Raw genomic sequence first — 25,699 nt, 5'->3', positions numbered from 1 at the left:
AAAACACACACAGAACAATATAGGTTGAACAGCGGCACTTAGAGCCCAAATACAGCACTACAGAATAGACATTTAAAAAGAAAAATACAAAGGACCTACAATTTTACACATTTATTCTTTTTACAATTAAATATCCTAAACAGTAATCAGTTCTATATGCACACAACTTGTAAGACTATGTGTAAAAATATAAAGTATGCATAAAACACCTTTTTAGCAAATAAATGCATATTACATGACAAAATGTGCATAACTTGATACACCACAATTTAATATTTATACAACATAAAATATACTTTTTAATTTAAAATTTGTCTGAGCAATGAAGTAAACCAAGCAAACGTATGCTAGCATACTTCACAGAATCAATTGTATTACATTTTGTCTTTCATTTTAAGATGACTGATCGTTATTTATTTACAACTAAAAAACAACATTTTAAATGTTTGATTGAGAGGTGTGTTTGTGAAGTTGTTTTGATATATTGCCTTATAAGACAGTTAATTTTTTAATTGTGACAAATGTCTAAATACTTGGATCCATGAGTCAAAATTGTATACAATTGTTAGACTATCTATACATAGAAACTGCATTTAAACTAGAGAGGACAACAATTATGACTTGGTATCAAGGTCTGACACACATATCATAGAAGTACACCAATATATTGAATCCATTAGAAAAAACAGTCACGGTCTCACCTCTAAAGTCAGGTCATCGACCTCCTGCTCCTTCTTTTCTCTCTGAACTGTTCCCATGCGACTCTGGCTCACCAGTGTGTTCTGACTGTAAGGCCTGACAAACTTCATGTCACTCATCCTTGAATCAGTAGTCCCGCACATTTCATAATTATACACGTGCTGTAATGTGCCGCTCATGAGACTGGAGGGTAATACGGGATTACAGGTAGATTTGCACCAGATTTATAAAATATCTTATTCTGCCTCCATCTGTAGATTTTGACTGAAATTATGGAAATTATTGATACTATGAAGAGCAGGGAGACCACTGCAAGAGCCAAGATTAAATAAAACGTCAAATTGTCGTTATACTGTTTTTCGTGAGTAAAGTCTGTGAACTCTGACAGCACTTCAGGAAAGCTGTCAGCTACAGCCACGTTAATGGAGACCACAGCTGAGCGAGAGGGCTGTCCGTTATCCTCCACAACAACAGTCAGTTTTTGTTTGACGGCATCTTTATCAGTCACTTGTCGCACAGTTCTTACTTCTCCATTCTGTAAACCCACTTCAAACAGCGCTCTGTCTGGAGCTTTCTGTAGTTTATAGGAGAGCCAGGCATTCTGTCCAGAGTCCACATCAACAGCCACCACTTTAGTGACCAGATATCCAACATCTGCAGCACGAGGCACAATCTCAGCCACCACAGAAGAACCAGTCTGTACTGGATACAGAACCTGAGGAGCGTTGTCGTTCTGATCTTGAATAATTATTTTCACTGTCACGTTACTGCTGAGCGGAGGAGAGCCTCCATCTTGTGCTTTTACCCGGAAGTGGAAATCCTTCAGCTGTTCATAGTCAAAAGAGCGCACAGCTGTAATCAGTCCACTGTCAGGATGAACTGACACATATGATGAGACAGAGACTCCATTAACAGAGCTGTCTTCTAGAATATAAGAAACACGGGCATTCTGATTCCAATCAGAGTCACTGGCTTTAACTGTAAATATAGAGAGACCAGGTGTGTTATTCTCCAGCACAGACGCCTCATAGTGACTCTTCTCAAAGACAGGAGCATTGTCATTCACATCTGATATTTGTAAAGACAGAAAAGCGCTGCTGGAGAGAGCAGGCACCCCCTGATCAGAGCATGTGACACTGATATTATATTCAGCTTCTCTTTCTCTATCCAGTTGCTGCTCTATACGCAGGCTGATAAAATTACTGGATGGTGATGTAAGAGCAAATGGAATATTTTCTTTTATAATGCAGTGAATCTGTCCGTTCACACCTGAGTCTGCATCATCTACTTTCATCATAGCAACAACTGTGCCAGGTGTGGAGTCTTCAGACACAGAGTTTGACATAGAAAGTAAACTTATCACTGGCTTGTTATCATTAATGTCTAGCACATCAATAATTAACTTACACGAATCAGAAAGCCCCCCTTGATCTTTAGCCTGGATGTCAATCTGATAGTGACTTGCCTTTTCAAAGTCAGCCAGGCCATTTAAAGTAACCTCGCCGCTATGCTGATCAACAAAAAACATATTTCGCACAATATCATCTTTGCTTGCAACGTAGTATGTCACAAGACCATTCGGTCCTTCGTCCGCATCAGTGGCACTTACAGTGGTAAGTTTAAACCCCTTCGCGGCATTTTCAGTCAAAATAGCTTTATATGCTTTCTGCGTAAACACAGGAGCATTATCATTAACATCTAACACAGTCACATGTATTTGAACAGTTCCAGATAACTGCGGATCACCGCCGTCAAAAGCGGTTAGCAATAACGTAACCACTCCTTTCTTTTCTCTATCCAGCGGTCTTTGCAAAATCATTTCGACGTTTTTGTCACCGTCTGACTGACTGTGCAGTTCAAGGATAAAATTATCAGTAGGTTTAAGAGAATAGCTCTGAAGATCATTTATTCCTACATCAGCATCCACAGCTCCCTCCAGCAAGAATCTCGCGCCCGTTACAGCAGATTCGCTGATCTCAAACTCAATTCTCTTTTTCTGAAAAGTGGGTGGATTATCGTTTATATCCGTAATTTCTACCGTAATCGTATATAATTCCATCGGGTTGTCCAAAATCATCTGAAGGTGCAGAGCGCACGGCGTCGTTTTTGCACAAAGAGACTCGCGATCCATTTTCTCTCTGATGAGCAGCAAGCCAGTGTCTTTATTGAGACCGATATATTCAGTACTGTCGCCTGTATATATGCGCGCTTTTCCTGACTTTAGTCTTTTTAAATCCAAACCCAAATCCTGCGCGATATTTCCCACAGTAGAGCCTTTAGCCATTTCTTCTGGAATGGAGTAACTGACCTGTCCTCGCGCCGAATAAAGCAGGACGAAGAAAAACAATACCGAGTGCCACATCACGACTCCAGGCATTTTTTCCCTTGATATCACCGACAAACCACAGACAAAAATGTTCTCAACGATTTCAAAGAGCCGCCTTGTAAATGCAAAAGAGTGAATTCAAGCTCCTTCAATCATAGTAAGTAGAAATCTCGCGTTCGTTTCAAGGCATTCGACAGTACTGAGCGATCTGAAAGAGTTTTCGATCGCTGTGATTATGCGTTGATGGGGCAGGCTTTAAATACATACAGACACAGACACGGTGCTACGTTGACAAACAGCGGCCCTGTGAGTCTAAACCGAGCACTACAAATAAAATAAAAAAAAAATTTGTGCAGAAAGCAGTTTTTCAACACCTGAGGGAAAATTAAATAAAGTTAAATGTGTATATATATATATATATATATATATATATATATATATATATATATATATATATATATATATATTAGCATCTAATACAGTAACATGCGTTTGAGCAGTTCCAGAGAACTGTGGATGGATACCGTTAAAAGCAGTCAGCAATAACGTAAAATTTCCTTTTTTTCTCTATCAAGTGGTCTTTGAAAAAAAAAAAAAAGTAAAAAAAAATAAAAAAATATATATATATATATATATATATATATATATATATATATATATATATATATATATATATATATATATATATATATTAGTAGTAATGTTGTTTTAAATATCTAGTTATTCCGGTGGAATGGTTTGGTCTAGCTAATAGAAAAACATAATTTTACCATTACTGTCTAATTTAGGGAAATGGAAAGATTACACTATGGCGCTGTCCAAAACGTGGTGCTGAAAGTATTCTAAATGGACACTTTAGCACCAAAATTACAGATAAGATTATGATAGTAATGTTTACAATTAATTTTTCGAATAAACTGATTAACAATGTTTCTGTAGTTTTTGAGTTTGTTTGTTTTATGAAAATTGAATTGTTCTTACCGATGTCGAATAATTACTATCCAAACCGTTATTTTCCTTCATTGCGCGCTGCATAGTCTCAGTGAAACTCGGGTCCACGACTAAAACGTTCTTCCCACCGAGTGTAGAAAACTTACAGTCACTCTTCCTCGAGTCAGTCGTCATGCACACTTCATAATTATACCCGTGCGGCAGAGTTCCAGTGACTCCTGTGTCCGCGTAATGCGGTGGATAGTACGGAATAACAGGCAGATTGGACTGATATGAGAAGCGAGAGTGTCTCCATCTGTAGATCTTTACTGATATTATGACAACCACACAAGTGATAAATAAGAAGGAAACAGCAGCCAGTGCGAGAACTAGATAAAAGGTTAGATTCTCATCATACTGTTTTTCGTGCGTAAAGTCTGTGAACTCTGACAGCACTTCAGGAAAGCTGTCAGCTACAGCCACGTTAATGGAGACCACAGCTGAGCGAGAGGGCTGTCCGTTATCCTCCACAACAACAGTCAGTTTTTGTTTGACGGCATCTTTATCAGTCACTTGTCGCACAGTTCTTATTTCTCCATTCTGTAAACCCACTTCAAACAGCGCTCTGTCTGGAGCTTTCTGTAGTTTATAGGAGAGCCAGGCATTCTGTCCAGAGTCCACATCAACAGCCACCACTTTAGTGACCAGATATCCAACATCTGCAGCACGAGGCACAATCTCAGCCACCACAGAAGAACCAGTCTGTACTGGATACAGAACCTGAGGAGCGTTGTCGTTCTGATCTTGAATAATTATTTTCACTGTCACGTTACTGCTGAGCGGAGGAGAGCCTCCATCTTGTGCTTTTACCCGGAAGTGGAAATCCTTCAGCTGTTCATAGTCAAAAGAGCGCACAGCTGTAATCAGTCCACTGTCAGGATGAACTGACACATATGATGAGACAGAGACTCCATTAACAGAGCTGTCTTCTAGAATATAAGAAACACGGGCATTCTGATTCCAATCAGAGTCACTGGCTTTAACTGTAAATATAGAGAGACCAGGTGTGTTATTCTCCAGCACAGACGCCTCATAGTGACTCTTCTCAAAGACAGGAGCATTGTCATTCACATCTGTTATCTGCACACGGAGAGAGACACTGCTGGAGAGAGCAGGCACCCCCTGATCAGAGCATGTGACACTGATATTATGTTCAGCTTCTCTTTCTCTATCCATTTGCTGCTCTATACGCAGGCTGATAAAATTGCTGGATGATGAAATAAGAGCAAATGGAATATTGTCATTTATAATGCAATTAATCTGTCCGTTCACACCCGAGTCTGCATCATCTACTTTCATCATAGCAACAACTGTGCCAGGTGTGGAGTCTTCAGACACAGAGTTTGACATAGAAAGTAAACTTATCACTGGCTTGTTATCATTAATGTCTAGCACATCAATAATCAGCTTACAGGAATCAGAAAGCCCCCCTTGATCCTTAGCCTGAATATCTAGCTGATATCGACTTGCTCTTTCAAAGTCAACGAGGCCATTTAAAGTTACCTCGCCACTATTCTGATCAATAATAAAAATGTTTCTTCCAGTCTCTTCAGTGCTTGAAATGTAGTACGTCACATGGCCATTAGATCCCTCGTCCGCATCAGTGGCACTAACTGTAGTCAGTTTAGTCCCTTTCAGTGCATTTTCAGTCAAAATGGCCTTGTATACCTTCTGCGTAAACACAGGAGCATTATCATTAGCATCTAACACAGTCACATGTATTTGAACAGTTCCAGATAACTGCGGATCACCGCCGTCAAAAGCGGTTAGCAATAACGTAACCACTCCTTTCTTTTCTCTATCCAGCGGTCTTTGCAAAATCATTTCGATATTGTTGTCACCGTCTGACTGACTGTGCAGTTCAAGAATAAAATTGTCAGTAGGTTTAAGAGAATAGCTTTGAAGATCATTTATTCCTACATCAGCATCCACAGCTCTCTCTAACATAAATCTCGCGCCCGTTACAGCAGATTCGCTGATCTCAAACTCAATTCTCTTTTTCTGAAAAGTGGGTGGATTATCGTTTATATCCGTAATTTCCACCGTAATCGTATATAATTCCATCGGGTTGTCCAAAATCATCTGAAGGTGCAGAGCGCACGGCGTCGTTTTTGCACAAAGAGACTCGCGATCCATTTTCTCTCTGATGAGCAGCAAGCCAGTGTCTTTATTGAGACCGATATATTCAGTACTGTCGCCTGTATATATGCGCGCTTTTCCTGACTTTAGTCTTTTTAAATCCAAACCCAAATCCTGCGCGATATTTCCCACAGTAGAGCCTTTAGCCATTTCTTCTGGAATGGAGTAACTGACCTGTCCTCGCGCCGAATAAAGCAGGACGAAGAAAAACAATACCGAGTGCCACATCACGACTCCAGGCATTTTCTCCCTCGATATCACCGACAAACCACAGACAAAATAAGGTTTTCAAAGATTACAGAGTTATGTTTCGTACTAGTAAAGTAAAAATTCAACTGCTTTAATCCGAGTCGGTACAGAATGTCGCACTGATTTCAAGACAATAATGAGCGACCAGAAAGGGTTTCCTCTCTCGCTGTGAATATAGGTTACACACAGCCAATGTGCTTCTGTACGTTGACAAACAGCGGCCCTGTGAGTCTACACCGAGCACTGCACATAAATTCACAGCAAAGGCATTTTGTAAGGAAAAAATGATAGTAGTAGTAATGCTCTAAAGTTCTAATTATTCTTAGAAAATGGAAGTTGTATAGACCGTTTATTAAACTTGCTCTACTAATGTCGCTGTCCAAGACGTGGTGCTGAAAGTAATGTAAATTTATACTTTAGTCAATTCAAGTCACCTTTGTTCAAATAGAACTTTTAACAATGCACAACAACTTTTAACAATTAACCTTTTATAAATAAGATAACTGAGTGTCAGTAATGTATAATGACAAGATTAAACTGTTTTAGGTATTCTATTACTGAATTCAGAGACGTCATTGTCTAGCTCAGTTTTAGCATGAAAATTGCAATTAATGAAAAAAATATAGTGTAAATAATGTTTCACATTATTATTATTATTATTATTATCAATCATAAATTACAAGTTATATTAAACATTGTTCTTACCAGTGTCGAATATTCACTTTCCAAACCGTTATTTTCCTTCATTGCGCGCTGCATGGTCTCAGTGAAACTCGGGTCCACGACTAAAACGCTCTTCCCACCGAGTGTAGAAAACTTACAGTCACTCTTCCTCGAGTCAGTCGTCATGCACACTTCATAATTATACCCGTGCGGCAGAGTTCCAGTGACTCCTGTGTCCGCGTAATGCGGTGGATAGTACGGAATAACAGGCAGATTGGACTGATATGAGAAGCGAGAGTGTCTCCATCTGTAGATCTTTACTGATATTATGACAACCACACAAGTGATAAATAAGAAGGAAACAGCAGCCAGTGCGAGAACTAGATAAAAGGTTAGATTCTCGTCATACTGTTTTTCGTGCGTAAAGTCTGTGAACTCTGACAGCACTTCAGGAAAGCTGTCAGCTACAGCCACGTTAATGGAGACCACAGCTGAGCGAGAGGGCTGTCCGTTATCCTCCACAACAACAGTCAGTTTTTGTTTGACGGCATCTTTATCAGTCACTTGTCGCACAGTTCTTATTTCTCCATTCTGTAAACCCACTTCAAACAGCGCTCTGTCTGGAGCTTTCTGTAGTTTATAGGAGAGCCAGGCATTCTGTCCAGAGTCCACATCAACAGCCACCACTTTAGTGACCAGATATCCAACATCTGCAGCACGAGGCACAATCTCAGCCACCACAGAAGAACCAGTCTGTACTGGATACAGAACCTGAGGAGCGTTGTCGTTCTGATCTTGAATAATTATTTTCACTGTCACGTTACTGCTGAGCGGAGGAGAGCCTCCATCTTGTGCTTTTACCCGGAAGTGGAAATCCTTCAGCTGTTCATAGTCAAAAGAGCGCACAGCTGTAATCAGTCCACTGTCAGGATGAACTGACACATATGATGAGACAGAGACTCCATTAACAGAGCTGTCTTCTAGAATATAAGAAACACGGGCATTCTGATTCCAATCAGAGTCACTGGCTTTAACTGTAAATATAGAGAGACCAGGTGTGTTATTCTCCAGCACAGACGCCTCATAGTGACTTTTCTCAAAGACAGGAGCATTGTCATTCACATCTGATATCTGCACACGGAGAGAGACACTGCTGGAGAGAGCAGGCACCCCTTCATCAGCACATATTACAATGATATTGTACTCAGCTTTTCTCTCTCTATCTAGTTCCTGCTCTGTTTGTAAACTGAAGAAATTGCTCGACGGAGAAGTAATAGAAAAGGGAATGTCGTCATTTAAGACACACTGAACCTGGCCGTTTATACCTGAATCAAGATCATCAACATTTAACACTGAAACAACAGTACCAGACTTTGCCCCTTCAGATATTGACTGAGAACTAGACACAATATTAATGCTAGGCGAATTATCATTAATGTCCAGTACATCGATAATTACTTTGCATGCGTTAGAAAGCGACCCTTGATCTCTTGCCTGAATATTAAGTTCATAATGGCTCACCTTTTCATAGTCAATCTGGCCATTTAATATTAATTCTCCAGTTTTTTCATTAATTAGAAACATATCGGCTACATTTTTATTCATTGTGTCAGATATGTAGTAAGTCACTACACTGTTGGATCCTTCGTCTGCATCAGACGCGCTCACTACTGTTAATATTGTGCCTTTTGGAGCGTTTTCTGTTATCGTGGTCTTATATACTTTTTGTGTAAAGACAGGAGCATTATCATTATTGTCTAACACAGTGATGTGTATCTGTACAGTGCCAGAGAGAACCGGATCGCCTCCATCAAACGCTTCTAACAACAAAGTAAGCGAGCTTTGCGTTTCTCTATCAAGTGGTCTTTGTAAAATCATCTCGACGTTTTTACTACCGTCTGCCTGATTGTGTAGTTCAAGACGGAACTGATCGCTCGGTTTCAGCGAGTAATTCTGAAGATCATTTGTTCCTACATCCGCATCGAAAGCCCCACCGAGCATAAAACCAGCACCCACCGCCGCCGATTCGCTGATCTCAAATCTAATGTCCCTTTTCTCGAAACTGGGAGCGTTATCATTTATATCCGTGATTTCTATTGTAATAGTGTAGAATTCCATCGGGTTTTCCAAAATCATCTGAAGGTGCAACGCACACGGAGTCGTTTTTGCACAAAGAGACTCGCGATCCATTTTCTCTTTAATAAGCAGCAGCCCGGTGTTTCTATTCAGATCGACGTATTCCGTGCTGTCTCTTGTATAAATGCGCGCTTTTCCTGACTTCAGTCGTTTTAAATCCAAACCCAAATCCTGTGCGATATTTCCTACCATCGATCCCTTTGCCATTTCTTCAGGAATCGAGTAACTGACTTGTCCTCCCGCTGTGTGAACCAGAAGAGTCAAAAACAGCACCGAGCATCTTATCATTGCGTCCGGCATTGTCTCAACTGCACCGTTAATCTAATAACAAATAACGATCTATTAGCGTATCCTTTAAGCCCGTAAAATGAAGCCAAAATGTATTGACTTTAATTATAGGTTTACTCGACAAGGAGTTAGAAAATCCGTTCAAAAATTTCCGAGACCTTAGCTTTTCGTCCTTTCTGTCTGATATGATGTGACGCTGGAGGTGGGTCTGTAAAACGCACAGTATCTCCTCCATTTGTCGACGAACAGCGGCCCTCTGAGTGTAAATTAGGAATTGCAAATAAAATGTACCATATTTATGCATGAAGAGAATTTTAGCAAGTGCATATATAGTTTTCTAGGCCCGAATATTCCTCATTTAAATCCAGTCATCTCAATTCCCCGAGAATTAATTAAATGACTATGTTGGAAACGGAAAGGCAAACGCAAAGAATAAACCTGTATGTGTTTTAGCAAAACTACAATACTTGTAAACTCTTAATCCTCTGTTCCCTAGTAGCAGACTTGGCGCTGTTCAACAAAAGTAGTGCTGAAAGGTGTCAAAAAGTCTCTGCATTTCTCCTAATAAGTCCTTATTTTCCAGTAAATAATTTTGTGATTATGATGATGGTCATTATTTTAACACGCAGCCTACATCAAAGACACCACGCAATACGATCTTATACTAATATGTCCACCTCTAAAACCATTTCGATTACATAGCACAAAAGGAAAAACTCACAGCAACACACTATGCTGCAATGTAAGTTCATTACGTGCCTCTATTTCTGCTAAACTAAAAAAAAACATTAAAAAAATCATAATTTTTTGCCGTTTCCTGTTGGAATGAACACTAGAGGTAGTAAAATTCCGACAACTCTTATCCCTTTTACACAAAGTATGATTTAGAGATACATAGTTTTGATAAATAAAGGCTAATTTTTAGACCATTTTAATATCCAGCATGATTTGGAAACTGTACTTTTGAACATTTTTGTCACGTATACAGCTTCACTTGCATGAGTTTTCAAATTCAGTTTAATCGGTAGCTTGAGCTGCTCTGCTGTTAAACTTAAGTGATGAAAAGCTCCGATATGACCTCCGTAAAACTCAAACGCGCATAAAAAAGCAAAAAAAGCACGGCTACATCAGTTACCTTTTTATATTACATTTGGATTTGATAACACTATCGGGTAGGTTTAGGGTTGGGTTGGGGGATATTTACAACACGATACACGATTAACCTTTAGACACACTCCCAAATATTTGAATTCTGAACAGCCACAATACGAATTTCCAACTACATGTGAATACTTAATGACTTAGCTGTCCAAGCCGTTATTAATGGAATGATTCAACAGCAATTTTATTAGTATTATATTGCCCATTGTTAATAGTATTAATAATAATAATAATAATAACAACATCAGTCTAACAAAACCTTTCTTACCGATTCTGTAGAGCGAGAGATCGTCCATAGAAACGTTTTTCATGATTGTGCGCTGCATTGTTTCAGCAAAAGTGGGGTCCATGACTAAAACATTCTTCCCACCGAGTGTAGAAAACTTACAGTCACTCTTCCTCGAGTCAGTCGTCATGCACACTTCATAATTATACCCGTGCGGCAGAGTTCCAGTGACTCCTGTGTCCGCGTAATGCGGTGGATAGTACGGAATAACAGGCAGATTGGACTGATATGAGAAGCGAGAGTGTCTCCATCTGTAGACCTTTACTGATATTATGACAACCACACAAGTGATAAATAAGAAGGAAACAGCAGCCAGTGCGAGAACTAGATAAAAGGTCAGGTTCTCGTCAAATTGTTTTTCGTGCGTAAAGTCTGTGAACTCTGACAGCACTTCAGGAAAGCTGTCAGCTACAGCCACGTTAATGGAGACCACAGCTGAGCGAGAGGGCTGTCCGTTATCCTCCACAACAACAGTCAGTTTTTGTTTGACGGCATCTTTATCAGTCACTTGTCGCACAGTTCTTATTTCTCCATTCTGTAAACCCACTTCAAACAGCGCTCTGTCTGGAGCTTTCTGTAGTTTATAGGAGAGCCAGGCATTCTGTCCAGAGTCCACATCAACAGCCACCACTTTAGTGACCAGATATCCAACATCTGCAGCACGAGGCACAATCTCAGCCACCACAGAAGAACCAGTCTGTACTGGATACAGAACCTGAGGAGCGTTGTCGTTCTGATCTTGAATAATTATTTTCACTGTCACGTTACTGCTGAGCGGAGGAGAGCCTCCATCTTGTGCTTTTACCCGGAAGTGGAAATCCTTCAGCTGTTCATAGTCAAAAGAGCGCACAGCTGTAATCAGTCCACTGTCAGGATGAACTGACACATATGATGAGACAGAGACTCCATTAACAGAGCTGTCTTCTAGAATATAAGAAACACGGGCATTCTGATTCCAATCAGAGTCACTGGCTTTAACTGTAAATATAGAGAGACCAGGTGTGTTATTCTCCAGCACAGACGCCTCATAGTGACTTTTCTCAAAGACAGGAGCATTGTCATTCACATCTGATATCTGCACACGGAGAGAGACACTGCTGGAGAGAGCAGGCACCCCTTCATCAGCACATATTACAATGATATTGTACTCAGCTTTTCTCTCTCTATCTAGTTCCTGCTCTGTTTGTAAACTGAAGAAATTGCTCGACGGAGAAGTAATAGAAAAGGGAATGTCGTCATTTAAGACACACTGAACCTGGCCGTTTATACCTGAATCAAGATCATCAACATTTAACACTGAAACAACAGTACCAGACTTTGCCCCTTCAGATATTGACTGAGAACTAGACACAATATTAATGCTAGGCGAATTATCATTAATGTCCAGTACATCGATAATTACTTTGCATGCGTTAGAAAGCGACCCTTGATCTCTTGCCTGAATATTAAGTTCATAATGGCTCACCTTTTCATAGTCAATCTGGCCATTTAATATTAATTCTCCAGTTTTTTCATTAATTAGAAACATATCGGCTACATTTTTATTCATTGTGTCAGATATGTAGTAAGTCACTACACTGTTGGATCCTTCGTCTGCATCAGACGCGCGCTCACTACTGTTAATATTGTGCCTTTTGGAGCGTTTTCTGTTATCGTGGTCTTATATACTTTTTGTGTAAAGACAGGAGCATTATCATTATTGTCTAACACAGTGATGTGTATCTGTACAGTGCCAGAGAGAACCGGATCGCCTCCATCAAACGCTTCTAACAACAAAGTAAGCGAGCTTTGCGTTTCTCTATCAAGTGGTCTTTGTAAAATCATCTCGACGTTTTTACTACCGTCTGCCTGATTGTGTAGTTCAAGACGGAACTGATCGCTCGGTTTCAGCGAGTAATTCTGAAGATCATTTGTTCCTACATCCGCATCGAAAGCCCCACCGAGCATAAAACCAGCACCCACCGCCGCCGATTCGCTGATCTCAAATCTAATGTCCCTTTTCTCGAAACTGGGAGCGTTATCATTTATATCCGTGATTTCTATTGTAATAGTGTAGAATTCCATCGGGTTTTCCAAAATCATCTGAAGGTGCAACGCACACGGAGTCGTTTTTGCACAAAGAGACTCGCGATCCATTTTCTCTTTAATAAGCAGCAGCCCGGTGTTTCTATTCAGATCGACGTATTCCGTGCTGTCTCTTGTATAAATGCGCGCTTTTCCTGACTTCAGTCGTTTTAAATCCAAACCCAAATCCTGTGCGATATTTCCTACCATCGATCCCTTTGCCATTTCTTCAGGAATCGAGTAACTGACTTGTCCTCCCGCTGTGTGAACCAGAAGAGTCAAAAACAGCACCGAGCATCTTATCATTGCGTCCGGCATTGTCTCAACTGCACCGTTAATCTAATAACAAATAACGATCTATTAGCGTATCCTTTAAGCCCGTAAAATGAAGCCAAAATGTATTGACTTTAATTATAGGTTTACTCGACAAGGAGTTAGAAAATCCGTTCAAAAAATTTCCGAGACCTTAGCTTTTCGTCCTTTCTGTCTGATATGATGTGACGCTGGAGGTGGGTCTGTAAAACGCACAGTATCTCCTCCATTTGTCGACGAACAGCGGCCCTCTGAGTGTAAATTAGGAATTGCAAATAAAATGTACCATATTTATGCATGAAGAGAATTTTAGCAAGTGCATATATAGTTTTCTAGGCCCGAATATTCCTCATTTAAATCCAGTCATCTCAATTCCCCGAGAATTAATTAAATGACTATGTTGGAAACGGAAAGGCAAACGCAAAGAATAAACCTGTATGTGTTTTAGCAAAACTACAATACTTGTAAACTCTTAATCCTCTGTTCCCTAGTAGCAGACTTGGCGCTGTTCAACGTAGTGCTGTGCTGAAAGGTGTCAAAAGTCTCTGCATTTCTCCTAATAAGTCCTTATTTTCCAGTAAATAATTTTGTGATTATGATGATGGTCATTATTTTAACACGCAGCCTACATCAAAGACACCACCAATAATACGATCTTATACTAATATGTCCACCTCTAAAACCATTTCGATTACATAGCACAAAAGGAAAAACTCACAGCAACACACTATGCTGCAATGTAAGTTCATTACGTGCCTCTATTTCTGCTAAACTAAAAAAAAACATTAAAAAAATCATAATTTTTTGCCGTTTCCTGTTGGAATGAACACTAGAGGTAGTAAAATTCCGACAACTCTTATCCCTTTTACACAAAGTATGATTTAGAGATACATAGTTTTGATAAATAAAGGCTAATTTTTAGACCATTTTAATATCCAGCATGATTTGGAAACTGTACTTTTGAACATTTTTGTCACGTATATACAGCTTCACTTGCATGAGTTTTCAAATTCAGTTTAATCGGTAGCTTGAGCTGCTCTGCTGTTAAACTTAAGTGATGAAAAGCTCCGATATGACCTCCGTAAAACTCAAACGCGCATAAAAAAGCAAAAAAAGCACGGCTACATCAGTTACCTTTTTATATTACATTTGGATTTGATAACACTATCGGGTAGGTTTAGGGTTGGGTTGGGGGATATTTACAACACGATACACGATTAACCTTTAGACACACTCCCAAATATTTGAATTCTGAACAGCCACAATACGAATTTCCAACTACATGTGAATACTTAATGACTTAGCTGTCCAAGCCGTTATTAATGGAATGATTCAACAGCAATTTTATTAGTATTATATTGCCCATTGTTAATAGTATTAATAATAATAATAATAATAACAACATCAGTCTAACAAAACCTTTCTTACCGATTCTGTAGAGCCGAGATCGTCCATAGAAACGTTTTTCATGATTGTGCGCTGCATTGTTTCAGCAAAAGTGGGGTCCATGACTAAAACATTCTTCCCACCGAGTGTAGAAAACTTACAGTCACTCTTCCTCGAGTCAGTCGTCATGCACACTTCATAATTATACCCGTGCGGCAGAGTTCCAGTGACTCCTGTGTCCGCGTAATGCGGTGGATAGTACGGAATAACAGGCAGATTGGACTGATATGAGAAGCGAGAGTGTCTCCATCTGTAGACCTTTACTGATATTATGACAACCACACAAGTGATAAATAAGAAGGAAACAGCAGCCAGTGCGAGAACTAGATAAAAGGTCAGGTTCTCGTCAAATTGTTTTTCGTGCGTAAAGTCTGTGAACTCTGACAGCACTTCAGGAAAGCTGTCAGCTACAGCCACGTTAATGGAGACCACAGCTGAGCGAGAGAGGGCTGTCCGTTATCCTCCACAACAACAGTCAGTTTTTGTTTGACGGCATCTTTATCAGTCACTTGTCGCACAGTTCTTATTTCTCCATTCTGTAAACCCACTTCAAACAGCGCTCTGTCTGGAGCTTTCTGTAGTTTATAGGAGAGCCAGGCATTCTGTCCAGAGTCCACATCAACAGCCACCACTTTAGTGACCAGATATCCAACATCTGCAGCACGAGGCACAATCTCAGCCACCACAGAAGAACCAGTCTGTACTGGATACAGAACCTGAGGAGCGTTGTCGTTCTGATCTTGAATAATTATTTTCACTGTCACGTTACTGCTGAGCGGAGGAGAGCCTCCATCTTGTGCTTTTACCCGGAAGTGGAAATCCTTCAGCTGTTCATAGTCAAAAGAGCGCACAGCTGTAATCAGTCCACTGTCAGGATGAACTGACACATATGATGAGACAGAGACTCCATTAACAGAGCTGTCTTCTAGAATATAAGAAACACGGGCATTCTGATTCCAATCAGAGTCACTGGCTTTAACTGTAAATATAAAGAGACCAGGTGTGTTATTCTCCAGCACAGACGCCTCATAGTGACTTTTCTCAAAGACAGGAGCATTGTCATTCACATCTGATATCTGCACACGGAGAGAGACACTGCTGGAAAGAGCAGGCACCCCCTGATCAGAGCATGTGACACTGATATTATATTCAGCTTCTCTTTCTCTATCCAGTTGCTGCTCTATACGCAGGCTGATAAAATTGCTGGATGATGAAATAAGAGCAAATGGAATATTGTCATTTATAATGCAATTAATCTGTCCGTTCACACCTGAGTCTGCATCATCTACTTTCATCATAGCAACAACTGTGCCAGGTGTGGAGTCTTCAGACACAGAGTTTGACATAGAAAGTAAACTTATCGCTGGCTTGTTATCATTAATGTCCAACAAACTAATAATAAGCTTACAGGAATCAGAAAGCCCCCCTTGATCTTTAGCCTGAATATCAAGCTCGTACTGATTTGCTTTTTCAAAGTCAACGAGGCCATTTAAAGTTACCTCACCACTATGCTGATCAATAAAAAAAATATTTTGCCCAGTCTCTTCAGTGCTTGCAATGTAGTACGTCACATGACCATTAGATCCCTCGTCCGCATCAGTGGCACTAACTGTAGTTAGTTTAGTCCCTTTCAGTGCATTTTCAGTCAAAATGGCCTTGTATACCTTCTGCGTAAACACAGGAGCATTATCATTAACATCTAACACAGTCACATGTATTTGAACAGTTCCAGATAACTGCGGATCACCGCCGTCAAAAGCGGTTAGCAATAACGTAACCACTCCTTTCTTTTCTCTATCCAGCGGTCTTTGCAAAATCATTTCGACGTTTTTATCTCCGCTTGCTTTACTGTGCAGTTCAAGAATAAAATTATCAGTAGGTTTAAGAGAATAGCTTTGTAAACCGTTAATTCCTACATCAGCATCCACAGCTCTCTCTAACATAAATCTCGCGCCCGTTACAGCAGATTCGCTGATCTCAAACTCAATTCTCTTTTTCTGAAAAGTGGGTGGATTATCGTTTATATCCGTAATTTCTACCGTAATAGTATATAATTCCATCGGGTTGTCCAAAATCAGCTGAAGGTGCAGAGCGCACGGCGTCGTTTTTGCACAAAGAGACTCGCGATCCATTTTCTCTCTGATGAGCAGCAAGCCAGTGTCTTTATTGAGACCGATATATTCAGTACTGTCCCCTGTATATATGCGCGCTTTTCCTGACTTTAGTCTTTTTAAATCCAAGCCCAAATCCTGCGCGATATTTCCCACAGTAGAGCCTTTAGCCATTTCTTCTGGAATGGAGTAACTGACCTGTCCTCGCGCCGAATAAAGCAGGACGAAGAAAAACAATACCGACTGCCACATCACGACTCCAGGCATTTTCTCCCTTGATATCCCCGAAGAAAAATAAGGTTTTCAAAGATTACAAAGTGATGTTTTGTATAGAGGAAGTAGAAATTCAAGTTCTTTATTCCGAGTCGGTACAGAGCGTCGCATTGCTTGCAAGAAAATATTGAGCGATCTGGAAGCGCTTCCTCTCTTACTGTGAAAACAGGCTGATGGGGCATGGTTTAAAACACACACAATGTGTTACTGTACGTTGACAAACAGCGGCCCTGTGAGTCTAAACCGAGCACTACACATAAAATTCAGTTTTTGAAGAAAGCGGCTTTCAAAACCATTACGCAATAAATAAACAAATACATACATAAACCAATAAATAAATATAAGTAATGTTGTTAGTAAAATATCTAGTTATTCTGGTGGAATGGCTTTGTTTAGCTAATGGAAAGATATAATTTTACCATTACTGTCTAATTTAATAAACGGCAGAGACTGCACCATGGCGCTGTCCAAGCTGTGGTGCTGAAGATAATCTAAATTCACTCTCTGGTTTCACTTTATTTTCACGGTCCCTTATGGACATTATGTTGACATTAAGTAACTTCCCACCTACATGTCAACTAACTTTCTTTAGAGTGTCAGCAGAGTAGTAGTAGACTTGTAAAGTTAGAGTTTAATGTTTTAGAATAAGTTGACATGTTTTTGAAAAGTTACCTACAGTCAGAGGAATGTTTGTTGGTAGATCATCACAACAAAAAGTTGGCGGATAATAATCAGACAGTCTACATATACTCTACTGAAAGTTAGTTGACGTAAAGGTGCAAACTTACTTATTGGCGACAGAATGTTTATAAGGGAATATTAAAATAAAGTGTTACTGAAGTGATACTTTTGCATCACAATTGCATGTAAGATCGTGTTTATGATCCTAATAAAATGTTAAAATTTATGTTTTGTAAAAATTGGCCAACGATATTTTTGTACATTTTGATTTAGTTTGTTTTGTAAAGTATAAAATATTGTTCTTACCGATGTCGAATATTCACTTTCCAAACCGTTATTTTCCTTAATTGCGCGCTGCATGGTCTCAGTGAAACTCGGGTCCACGACTAAAACGCTCTTCCCACCGAGTGTAGAAAACTTACAGTCACTCTTCCTCGAGTCAGTCGTCATGCACACTTCATAATTATACCCGTGCGGCAGAGTTCCAGTGACTCCTGTGTCCGCGTAATGCGGTGGATAGTACGGAATAACAGGCAGATTGGACTGATATGAGAAGCGAGAGTGTCTCCATCTGTAGATCTTTACTGATATTATGACAACCACACAAGTGATAAATAAGAAGGAAACAGCAGCCAGTGCGAGAACTAGATAAAAGGTTAGATTCTCATCATACTGTTTTTCGTGCGTAAAGTCTGTGAACTCTGACAGCACTTCAGGAAAGCTGTCAGCTACAGCCACGTTAATGGAGACCACAGCTGAGCGAGAGGGCTGTCCGTTATCCTCCACAACAACAGTCAGTTTTTGTTTGACGGCATCTTTATCAGTCACTTGTCGCACAGTTCTTATTTCTCCATTCTGTAAACCCACTTCAAACAGCGCTCTGTCTGGAGCTTTCTGTAGTTTATAGGAGAGCCAGGCATTCTGTCCAGAGTCCACATCAACAGCCACCACTTTAGTGACCAGATATCCAACATCTGCAGCACGAGGCACAATCTCAGCCACCACAGAAGAACCAGTCTGTACTGGATACAGAACCTGAGGAGCGTTGTCGTTCTGATCTTGAATAATTATTTTCACTGTCACGTTACTGCTGAGCGGAGGAGAGCCTCCATCTTGTGCTTTCACCCGGAAGTGGAAGTCTTTCAGCTGTTCATAGTCAAAAGAGCGCACAGCTGTAATCAGTCCACTGTCAGGATGAACTGACACATATGATGAGACAGAGACTCCATTAACAGAGCTGTCTTCTAGAATATAAGAAACACGGGCATTCTGATTCCAATCAGAGTCACTGGCTTTAACTGTAAATATAGAGAGACCAGGTGTGTTATTCTCCAGCACAGACGCCTCATAGTGACTTTTCTCAAAGACAGGAGCATTGTCATTCACATCTGATATCTGCACACGGAGAGAGACACTGCTGGAGAGAGCAGGCACCCCTTCATCAGCACATATTACAATGATATTGTACTCAGCTTTTCTCTCTCTATCTAGTTCCTGCTCTGTTTGTAAACTGAAGAAATTGCTAGACGGAGAAGTAATAGAAAAGGGAATGTCGTCATTTAAGACACACTGAACCTGACCGTTTATACCTGAATCAAGATCGTCAACATTTAACACTGAAACAACAGTACCAGACTTTGACCCTTCAGATATTGACTGAGAACTAGAAAGAATCTGAATACCAGGCAAATTATCATTAATGTCCAGAACGTCGATGATTACTTTGCATGCGTTAGATAGTCCTCCTTGATCTTTTGCCTGAATATTAAGTTCATAATGGCTCACCTTTTCATAGTCAACCTCACCAATTAATATTAGTTCACCACTTTTTTCATTAATTAAGAATATCTCGGCCACATTTTTCTCTACTGTGTCAGATATGTAGTAAGTCACTACACTGTTGGATCCTTCGTCTGCATCAGACGCGCTCACCACTGTTAATATTGTGCCTTTTGGAGCGTTTTCTGTTATCGTGGTCTTATATACTTTTTGTGTAAAGACAGGAGCATTATCATTATTGTCTAACACAGTGATGTGTATCTGTACAGTGCCAGAGAGAACCGGATCGCCTCCATCAAACGCTTCTAACAACAAAGTAAGCGAGCTTTGCGTTTCTCTATCAAGTGGTCTTTGTAAAATCATCTCGACGTTTTTACTACCGTCTGCCTGATTGTGTAGTTCAAGACGGAACTGATCGCTCGGTTTAAGCGAGTAATTCTGAAGATCATTTGTTCCTACATCCGCATCGAAAGCTCTCCCGAGCATAAAACCAGCACCCACCGCCGCCGATTCGCTGATCTCAAATCTAAATCCGTTTCTCTGGAAAACAGGAGCGTTATCATTTATATCCGTGATTTCTATTGTAATAGTGTAAAATTCCATCGGGTTTTCCAAAATCATCTGAAGGTGCAACGCACACGGAGTTGTTTTTGCACAAAGAGACTCGCGATCCATTTTCTCTTTGATGAGCAGCGATCCAGTATCTCTGTTCAGTTGAATGTATTCCGTGCTGTCTCTTGAATAAATTCTCGCTTTTCCTGACTTTAATCGTTGTAAATCCAAGCCCAAATCTTGCGCAATGTTTCCCACCGTCGACCCTTTTGCCATTTCTTCAGGAATCGAGTAACTGACTTGTCCTCGCGCTATATGAAGCAGAAGAGTAAAAAACAGCACCAAAGGTCTCATCATTGCATTCGGCATTGTCTCAACTGCACCGATGATCCAATAAGAAACAACAATGTATCCTTTAAGCCTATAAAATGAAATGAAATGTGTTGACTTTAATTATGGATGTACCCGACGACGAGTGTTCTACAGAAAATCCGTGCAAGAAAATAAAATCTGGACGGTAGCTTTTTTGTCTCTATTCCGTGATACTGTGGGTGGGTCTATATAACACAGTTTTGAATTCATTTGTCGACAAACAGCGGCCCTCTGAGTTTAAACTAGGAATTGCAGAGTAGGTTTATACCTAAAGAGAATTATAGCAAAGGCATGCACTGTTTTCTAGGCTTATTTATCACTAATTTAAAACAAGTCATCTGAATTCCCAGATAATTAAATAAATTACTATGTTAGTACCAGAAAGGCAAAATTCAAGAGTAAACCTGATAGTATTTTGGCAAAAGTATGATACTTAATAAAAAAAAAAAACATAATGAAGATTACAGTCCTCTGTTTAATAGCAGCAGGCAATTTTGCAAAGGCGCTGTTCAGCAAAAGTGGTGCTGAAAGGTGTCAAAATGCCTCTGCACTGTACCAAAATAATTCCACATTTTCTAATAATTCACATTCTGTTTATTTATTTTACGCAGCCTACATAAAACAATATGACGCTTAACACAATGCAATCTTATCGTGACCCACTGGTTCAACACTTACGAGATTTCGACTACATAGTAAAAAAGAGGGCAATTCTGAATCTTACAACACATGAAAACACATGCACACTTAAGAGTTTCATTTTCCTTTACGAACAGACTCATCAACTTTACAGGCACCGGTGTCGAACTTTACTGTTTTCTAATTGCATGATGCGTTCTTGAAAAACTCTAAGCAACATCAGAAAAACAACGTGACCTCTGCAAAAAGTTCCAGATGCATGATGTGTGTAATAAAACGAAAACTTACGTAAGTTATGAAAACCTATTTTATATAAAAAAAAGTTGAAAGACGCTACACATTATACACATTTGAGCGTGCAGGGATCATGTTTGTGACCATATTAGAGACAAGCTGACCTCTCAGACACAGCGGCGCAGCCATAGCAACAGAAATGGAAGTAATCACAACATTAACATATTTTGCAACTGTAAAAATGCAACTCTGCAGCAGTGAGGATTTGGTTCTGTCACAATCTTCTATAAGAAAAGTGATCACACAAACAACCACAGCACTTTTAGAATCTTATTTGGTCGCTGTTCATTTCCTATAAAATACGTTAAGCATGACATCATGATGTGTACATATATATATTATGTTTGTGTGTGTGTGTGTGAGAGAGAGAGAGAGAGAGAGAGAGAGAGAGAGAGAGAGAGAGAGAGACAGGAAAAATTACGTCTGTAACTTTAAATTTAAGCCTTATAATAGACCCTAATCTTAAAAACGCTGTTTTTTTTACTTTTTGGACAACAACAATCCCTGTCTTAAAAAAGACTGTGTTCTAACTAGTAAAGGGGTCAGCTCCGCCTCCTCACTAAGATAAAGGTTTTTGGTCTTTTCCTAGCTCAGAGTTGCTCTCAGATTGGTCGTGATTCACTTTTATATTTCAGATGAATTAGGAGCTATCCGATAGGATTCTTAGAATCTTTAAAAATACGGGCCCAGTTGTCAAAGAGTATTTATTTATAGTCTACTTGAGAAGTGACATTATTTTTTCCGTTAATAAATAATAATAATCATCCAATGGAACATTTCTTACCAATTCTGCGGAACCGAGATCATCCATGGAACTGTTTTTCATGATTGTGCGCTGCATGGTCTCAGCAAAACTGGGGTCCACCACTAAGACATTCTTCCCACCGAGTGTAGAAAACTTACAGTCACTCTTCCTCGAGTCAGTCGTCATGCACACTTCATAATTATACCCGTGCGGCAGAGTTCCAGTGACTCCTGTGTCCGCGTAATGCGGTGGATAGTACGGAATAACAGGCAGATTGGACTGATATGAGAAGCGAGAGTGTCTCCATCTGTAGATCTTTACTGATATTATGACAACCACACAAGTGATAAATAAGAAGGAAACAGCAGCCAGTGCGAGAACTAGATAAAAGGTTAGATTCTCGTCATACTGTTTTTCGTGCGTAAAGTCTGTGAACTCTGACAGCACTTCAGGAAAGCTGTCAGCTACAGCCACGTTAATGGAGACCACAGCTGAGCGAGAGGGCTGTCCGTTATCCTCCACAACAACAGTCAGTTTTTGTTTGACGGCATCTTTATCAGTCACTTGTCGCACAGTTCTTATTTCTCCATTCTGTAAACCCACTTCAAACAGCGCTCTGTCTGGAGCTTTCTGTAGTTTATAGGAGAGCCAGGCATTCTGTCCAGAGTCCACATCAACAGCCACCACTTTAGTGACCAGATATCCAACATCTGCAGCACGAGGCACAATCTCAGCCACCACAGAAGAACCAGTCTGTACTGGATACAGAACCTGAGGAGCGTTGTCGTTCTGATCTTGAATAATTATTTTCACTGTCACGTTACTGCTGAGCGGAGGAGAGCCTCCATCTTGTGCTTTTACCCGGAAGTGGAAATCTTTCAGCTGTTCATAGTCAAAAGAGCGCACAGCTGTAATCAGTCCACTGTCAGGATGAACTGACACATATGATGAGACAGAGACTCCATTAACAGAGCTGTCTTCTAGAATATAAGAAACACGGGCATTCTGATTCCAATCAGAGTCACTGGCTTTAACTGTAAATATAGAGAGACCAGGTGTGTTATTCTCCAGCACAGACGCCTCATAGTGACTCTTCTCAAAGACAGGAGCATTGTCATTCACATCTGATATCTGCACACGGAGAGAGACACTGCTGGAGAGAGCAGGCACCCCTTCATCAGCACATATTACAATGATATTGTACTCAGCATCTCGTTCTCTATCCAGTTCCTGCTCTGTTTGTAAGCTGAAGAAAGTACTAGACTGAGATGTTATGGCAAAGGGAATATTTTTATTTATGACACACTGAACCTGACCATTTATACCTGAATCAAGATCGTCAACATTTAGCATCGCAACAACAGTACCAGGCTTAGAGCCTTCAGATATTGACTGAGAACTAGACAGAATCTGAATACCAGGCGAATTATCATTAATGTCCAGAACATCGATGATTACTTTGCATGCGTTAGAAAGTCCTCCTTGATCTTTTGCCTGAATATTAAGTTCATAATGGCTCACCTTTTCATAGTCTACCTCACAATTTAATATCAGTTCACCAGTTTGCTCTTTAACAAGAAACATATCAAAGACATTACTGTCCACTGTGTCAGATATGTAATACATCACCACACTGTTGGATCCTTCGTCTGCATCAGAAGCGCTCACTACTGTTAATATTGTGCCTTTTGGTGCGTTTTCTGTTATTGTGGTCTTATATACTTTTTGTGTAAAGACAGGAGCATTATCATTAATGTCTAACACAGTGATGTGTATCTGTACAGTGCCAGAGAGAACCGGATCGCCTCCATCAAACGCTTCTAACAACAAAGTAAGCGAGCTTTGCGTTTCTCTATCAAGTGATCTTTGTAAAATCATCTCGACGTTTTTACTACCGTCTGCCTGATTGTGTAGTTCAAGACGGAACTGATCGCTCGGTTTAAGCGAGTAGCTTTGTAGAGCATTTGTTCCTACATCTGGATCGAAAGCTCTCCCGAGCATAAAACCAGCACCCACCGCCGCCGATTCGCTGATCTCAAATCTAAAGTCCTTTTTTTGGAAACTGGGAGCGTTATCATTTATATCCGTAATTTCTATTGTAATAGTGTATAATTCCATCGGGTTGTCCAAAATCATTTGAAGGTGCAACGCACACGGAGTTGTTTTTGCACAAAGAGACTCGCGATCCATTTTCTCTTTGATGAGCAGCAGCCCGGTGTTTCTATTCAGCTCGATGTATTCCGCGCTGTCTCTGGTAAATATTCGCGCTTTTCCTGACTTTAATCGTTGTAAATCCAATCCCAAATCCTGCGCAATATTTCCTACCGTCGACCCTTTTGCCATTTCTTCTGGGATGGAGTAACTGACCTGTCCTTGTGCAATTTGAATCAGAAGAGTCAAAAACAGCACCAAATGCCGTGCCATTGCATCAGGGCCGGGCATTGTCTCAGCTCCAACGACGTTCAAAAAATACAACTATCAGTCGGTATCCTCTAAATATATGAATTTCCAAACGCATACATTTACTCCGTACACGACTACAATCAATAAACAGAAGTGTCGTGCAGGAAAAGAATTCGATGTGACCGCTCTCTTGTCCTTTTCTCCGTGAAATTGTGTGATTCTGGGAAAGGGACCGTGAAATAAACGGCACGGCCGCTGTGTGTCGATGAACAGCGGCCCTCTGAGTGTAAATAAGGAACTGCATGTCAAAGTTATACATTCAAACTATTTTAATTAACGAGTATTAGTTTCTAGGCTTATATAACACTGCAAATTAAACAAGTTGTTATTATTTTATGATAACTCTTACGACAATTTCCTGATTAAATAAAATATTAATATGCAGGTTGTATGTGAAAATAATCACTCGCAAAAAAAATTATTTTGTAGGTTACAATTATATTATAAGTGCAACACAATAAAGGAGACAATATCCCTATTCAGCAGTAGGCGTTAATCTGGCGAGGCGCTGTCCAGCACGCGTGGTGCTGAAAGATGTCAGTGGGCCCTAGTGGATTTATGATTATTTCATGATAAATGAATATTTTTCCAATGATTCGCTTTAACTGTTAATATGTTGTCAACATGTAGACCAGCATGATAAATACCACAATGCGGTTTATTTATTATAATTCCCCTACATTTGAAGCAATGCATTCAGATCTCTGTTCACAATCAAAACATTCTGAAGAACGAGTACGTAGAAAAAGAGCCACTGTCTCCCTGCTTACATTTATAGCAATCAGAAAACAATTCAATTAATTTTACAGGAATAAAATGTATAATTGTAATTAAACTCTGTCTAATCTCTATAATTTAAAACATTAAGGCTGTATATAATAAGTACAACTCGAGTCAGTTGCCGTGCATACCAAAATAACTATACACAAGTTTTCCAGTCTCTTTTCAAACAAAAATATAGCACCCATGGCAATTATACAACCTTCTAGTCAAAAAGCAAAAAGCAACACAGCAAGCAATGAACACAAAGA

The 25,699-nt window shown here is 39.9% G+C and overlaps 4 protein-coding genes across 38 annotated transcripts in view; all 4 read right to left on the bottom strand.

Moving 5' to 3' along the window:
- The window catches only part of LOC122353118 (protocadherin beta-16-like), a 142,659-nt gene that overhangs the window by 47,618 nt on the left and 69,342 nt on the right, over positions 1-25,699 (bottom strand). The window contains exon 2 of one of the 35 annotated variants that reach the window (XM_043251013.1): positions 18,131-18,202. The exons of 26 other annotated variants lie outside the window; for them this stretch is intronic. In XM_043251013.1, coding sequence (XP_043106948.1) covers positions 18,131-18,202 — 72 coding nt within the window. Of the gene's footprint in view, positions 1-4,006; positions 6,544-7,108; positions 9,625-18,130; positions 20,674-22,244; positions 24,815-25,699 lie in introns of those variants that run through there. 8 more of the 35 variants (XM_043251004.1, XM_043251027.1, XM_043251010.1 and 5 more) reach the window with 8 other exon arrangements.
- Positions 97-3,236, bottom strand: LOC122353126 (protocadherin gamma-A11-like). The gene is given in 2 exon segments (XM_043251041.1): positions 97-880; positions 883-3,236. Coding segments are annotated over 2 exon segments (2,385 nt in total). The 5' UTR covers positions 3,077-3,236; the 3' UTR covers positions 97-689.
- Positions 10,946-13,719, bottom strand: LOC122353131 (protocadherin gamma-A11-like). The gene is given in 3 exon segments (XM_043251044.1): positions 10,946-11,169; positions 11,172-12,543; positions 12,546-13,719. Coding segments are annotated over 3 exon segments (2,235 nt in total). The 5' UTR covers positions 13,320-13,719; the 3' UTR covers positions 10,946-11,080.
- LOC122353132 (protocadherin gamma-A11-like) lies at positions 14,767-17,273 on the bottom strand. Its single transcript, XM_043251045.1, is given in 3 exon segments — positions 14,767-14,990; positions 14,993-15,203; positions 15,206-17,273. Coding segments are annotated over 3 exon segments (2,232 nt in total). The 5' UTR covers positions 17,138-17,273; the 3' UTR covers positions 14,767-14,901.

Source organism: Puntigrus tetrazona, chromosome 10, assembly GCF_018831695.1.
Source record: "Puntigrus tetrazona isolate hp1 chromosome 10, ASM1883169v1, whole genome shotgun sequence".
Classification (NCBI taxonomy): domain Eukaryota; kingdom Metazoa; phylum Chordata; class Actinopteri; order Cypriniformes; family Cyprinidae; genus Puntigrus; species Puntigrus tetrazona.
The sequence above is the reverse complement of the archived record's forward strand: the minus strand, read 5'-3'. Positions and strand labels throughout refer to the sequence as shown.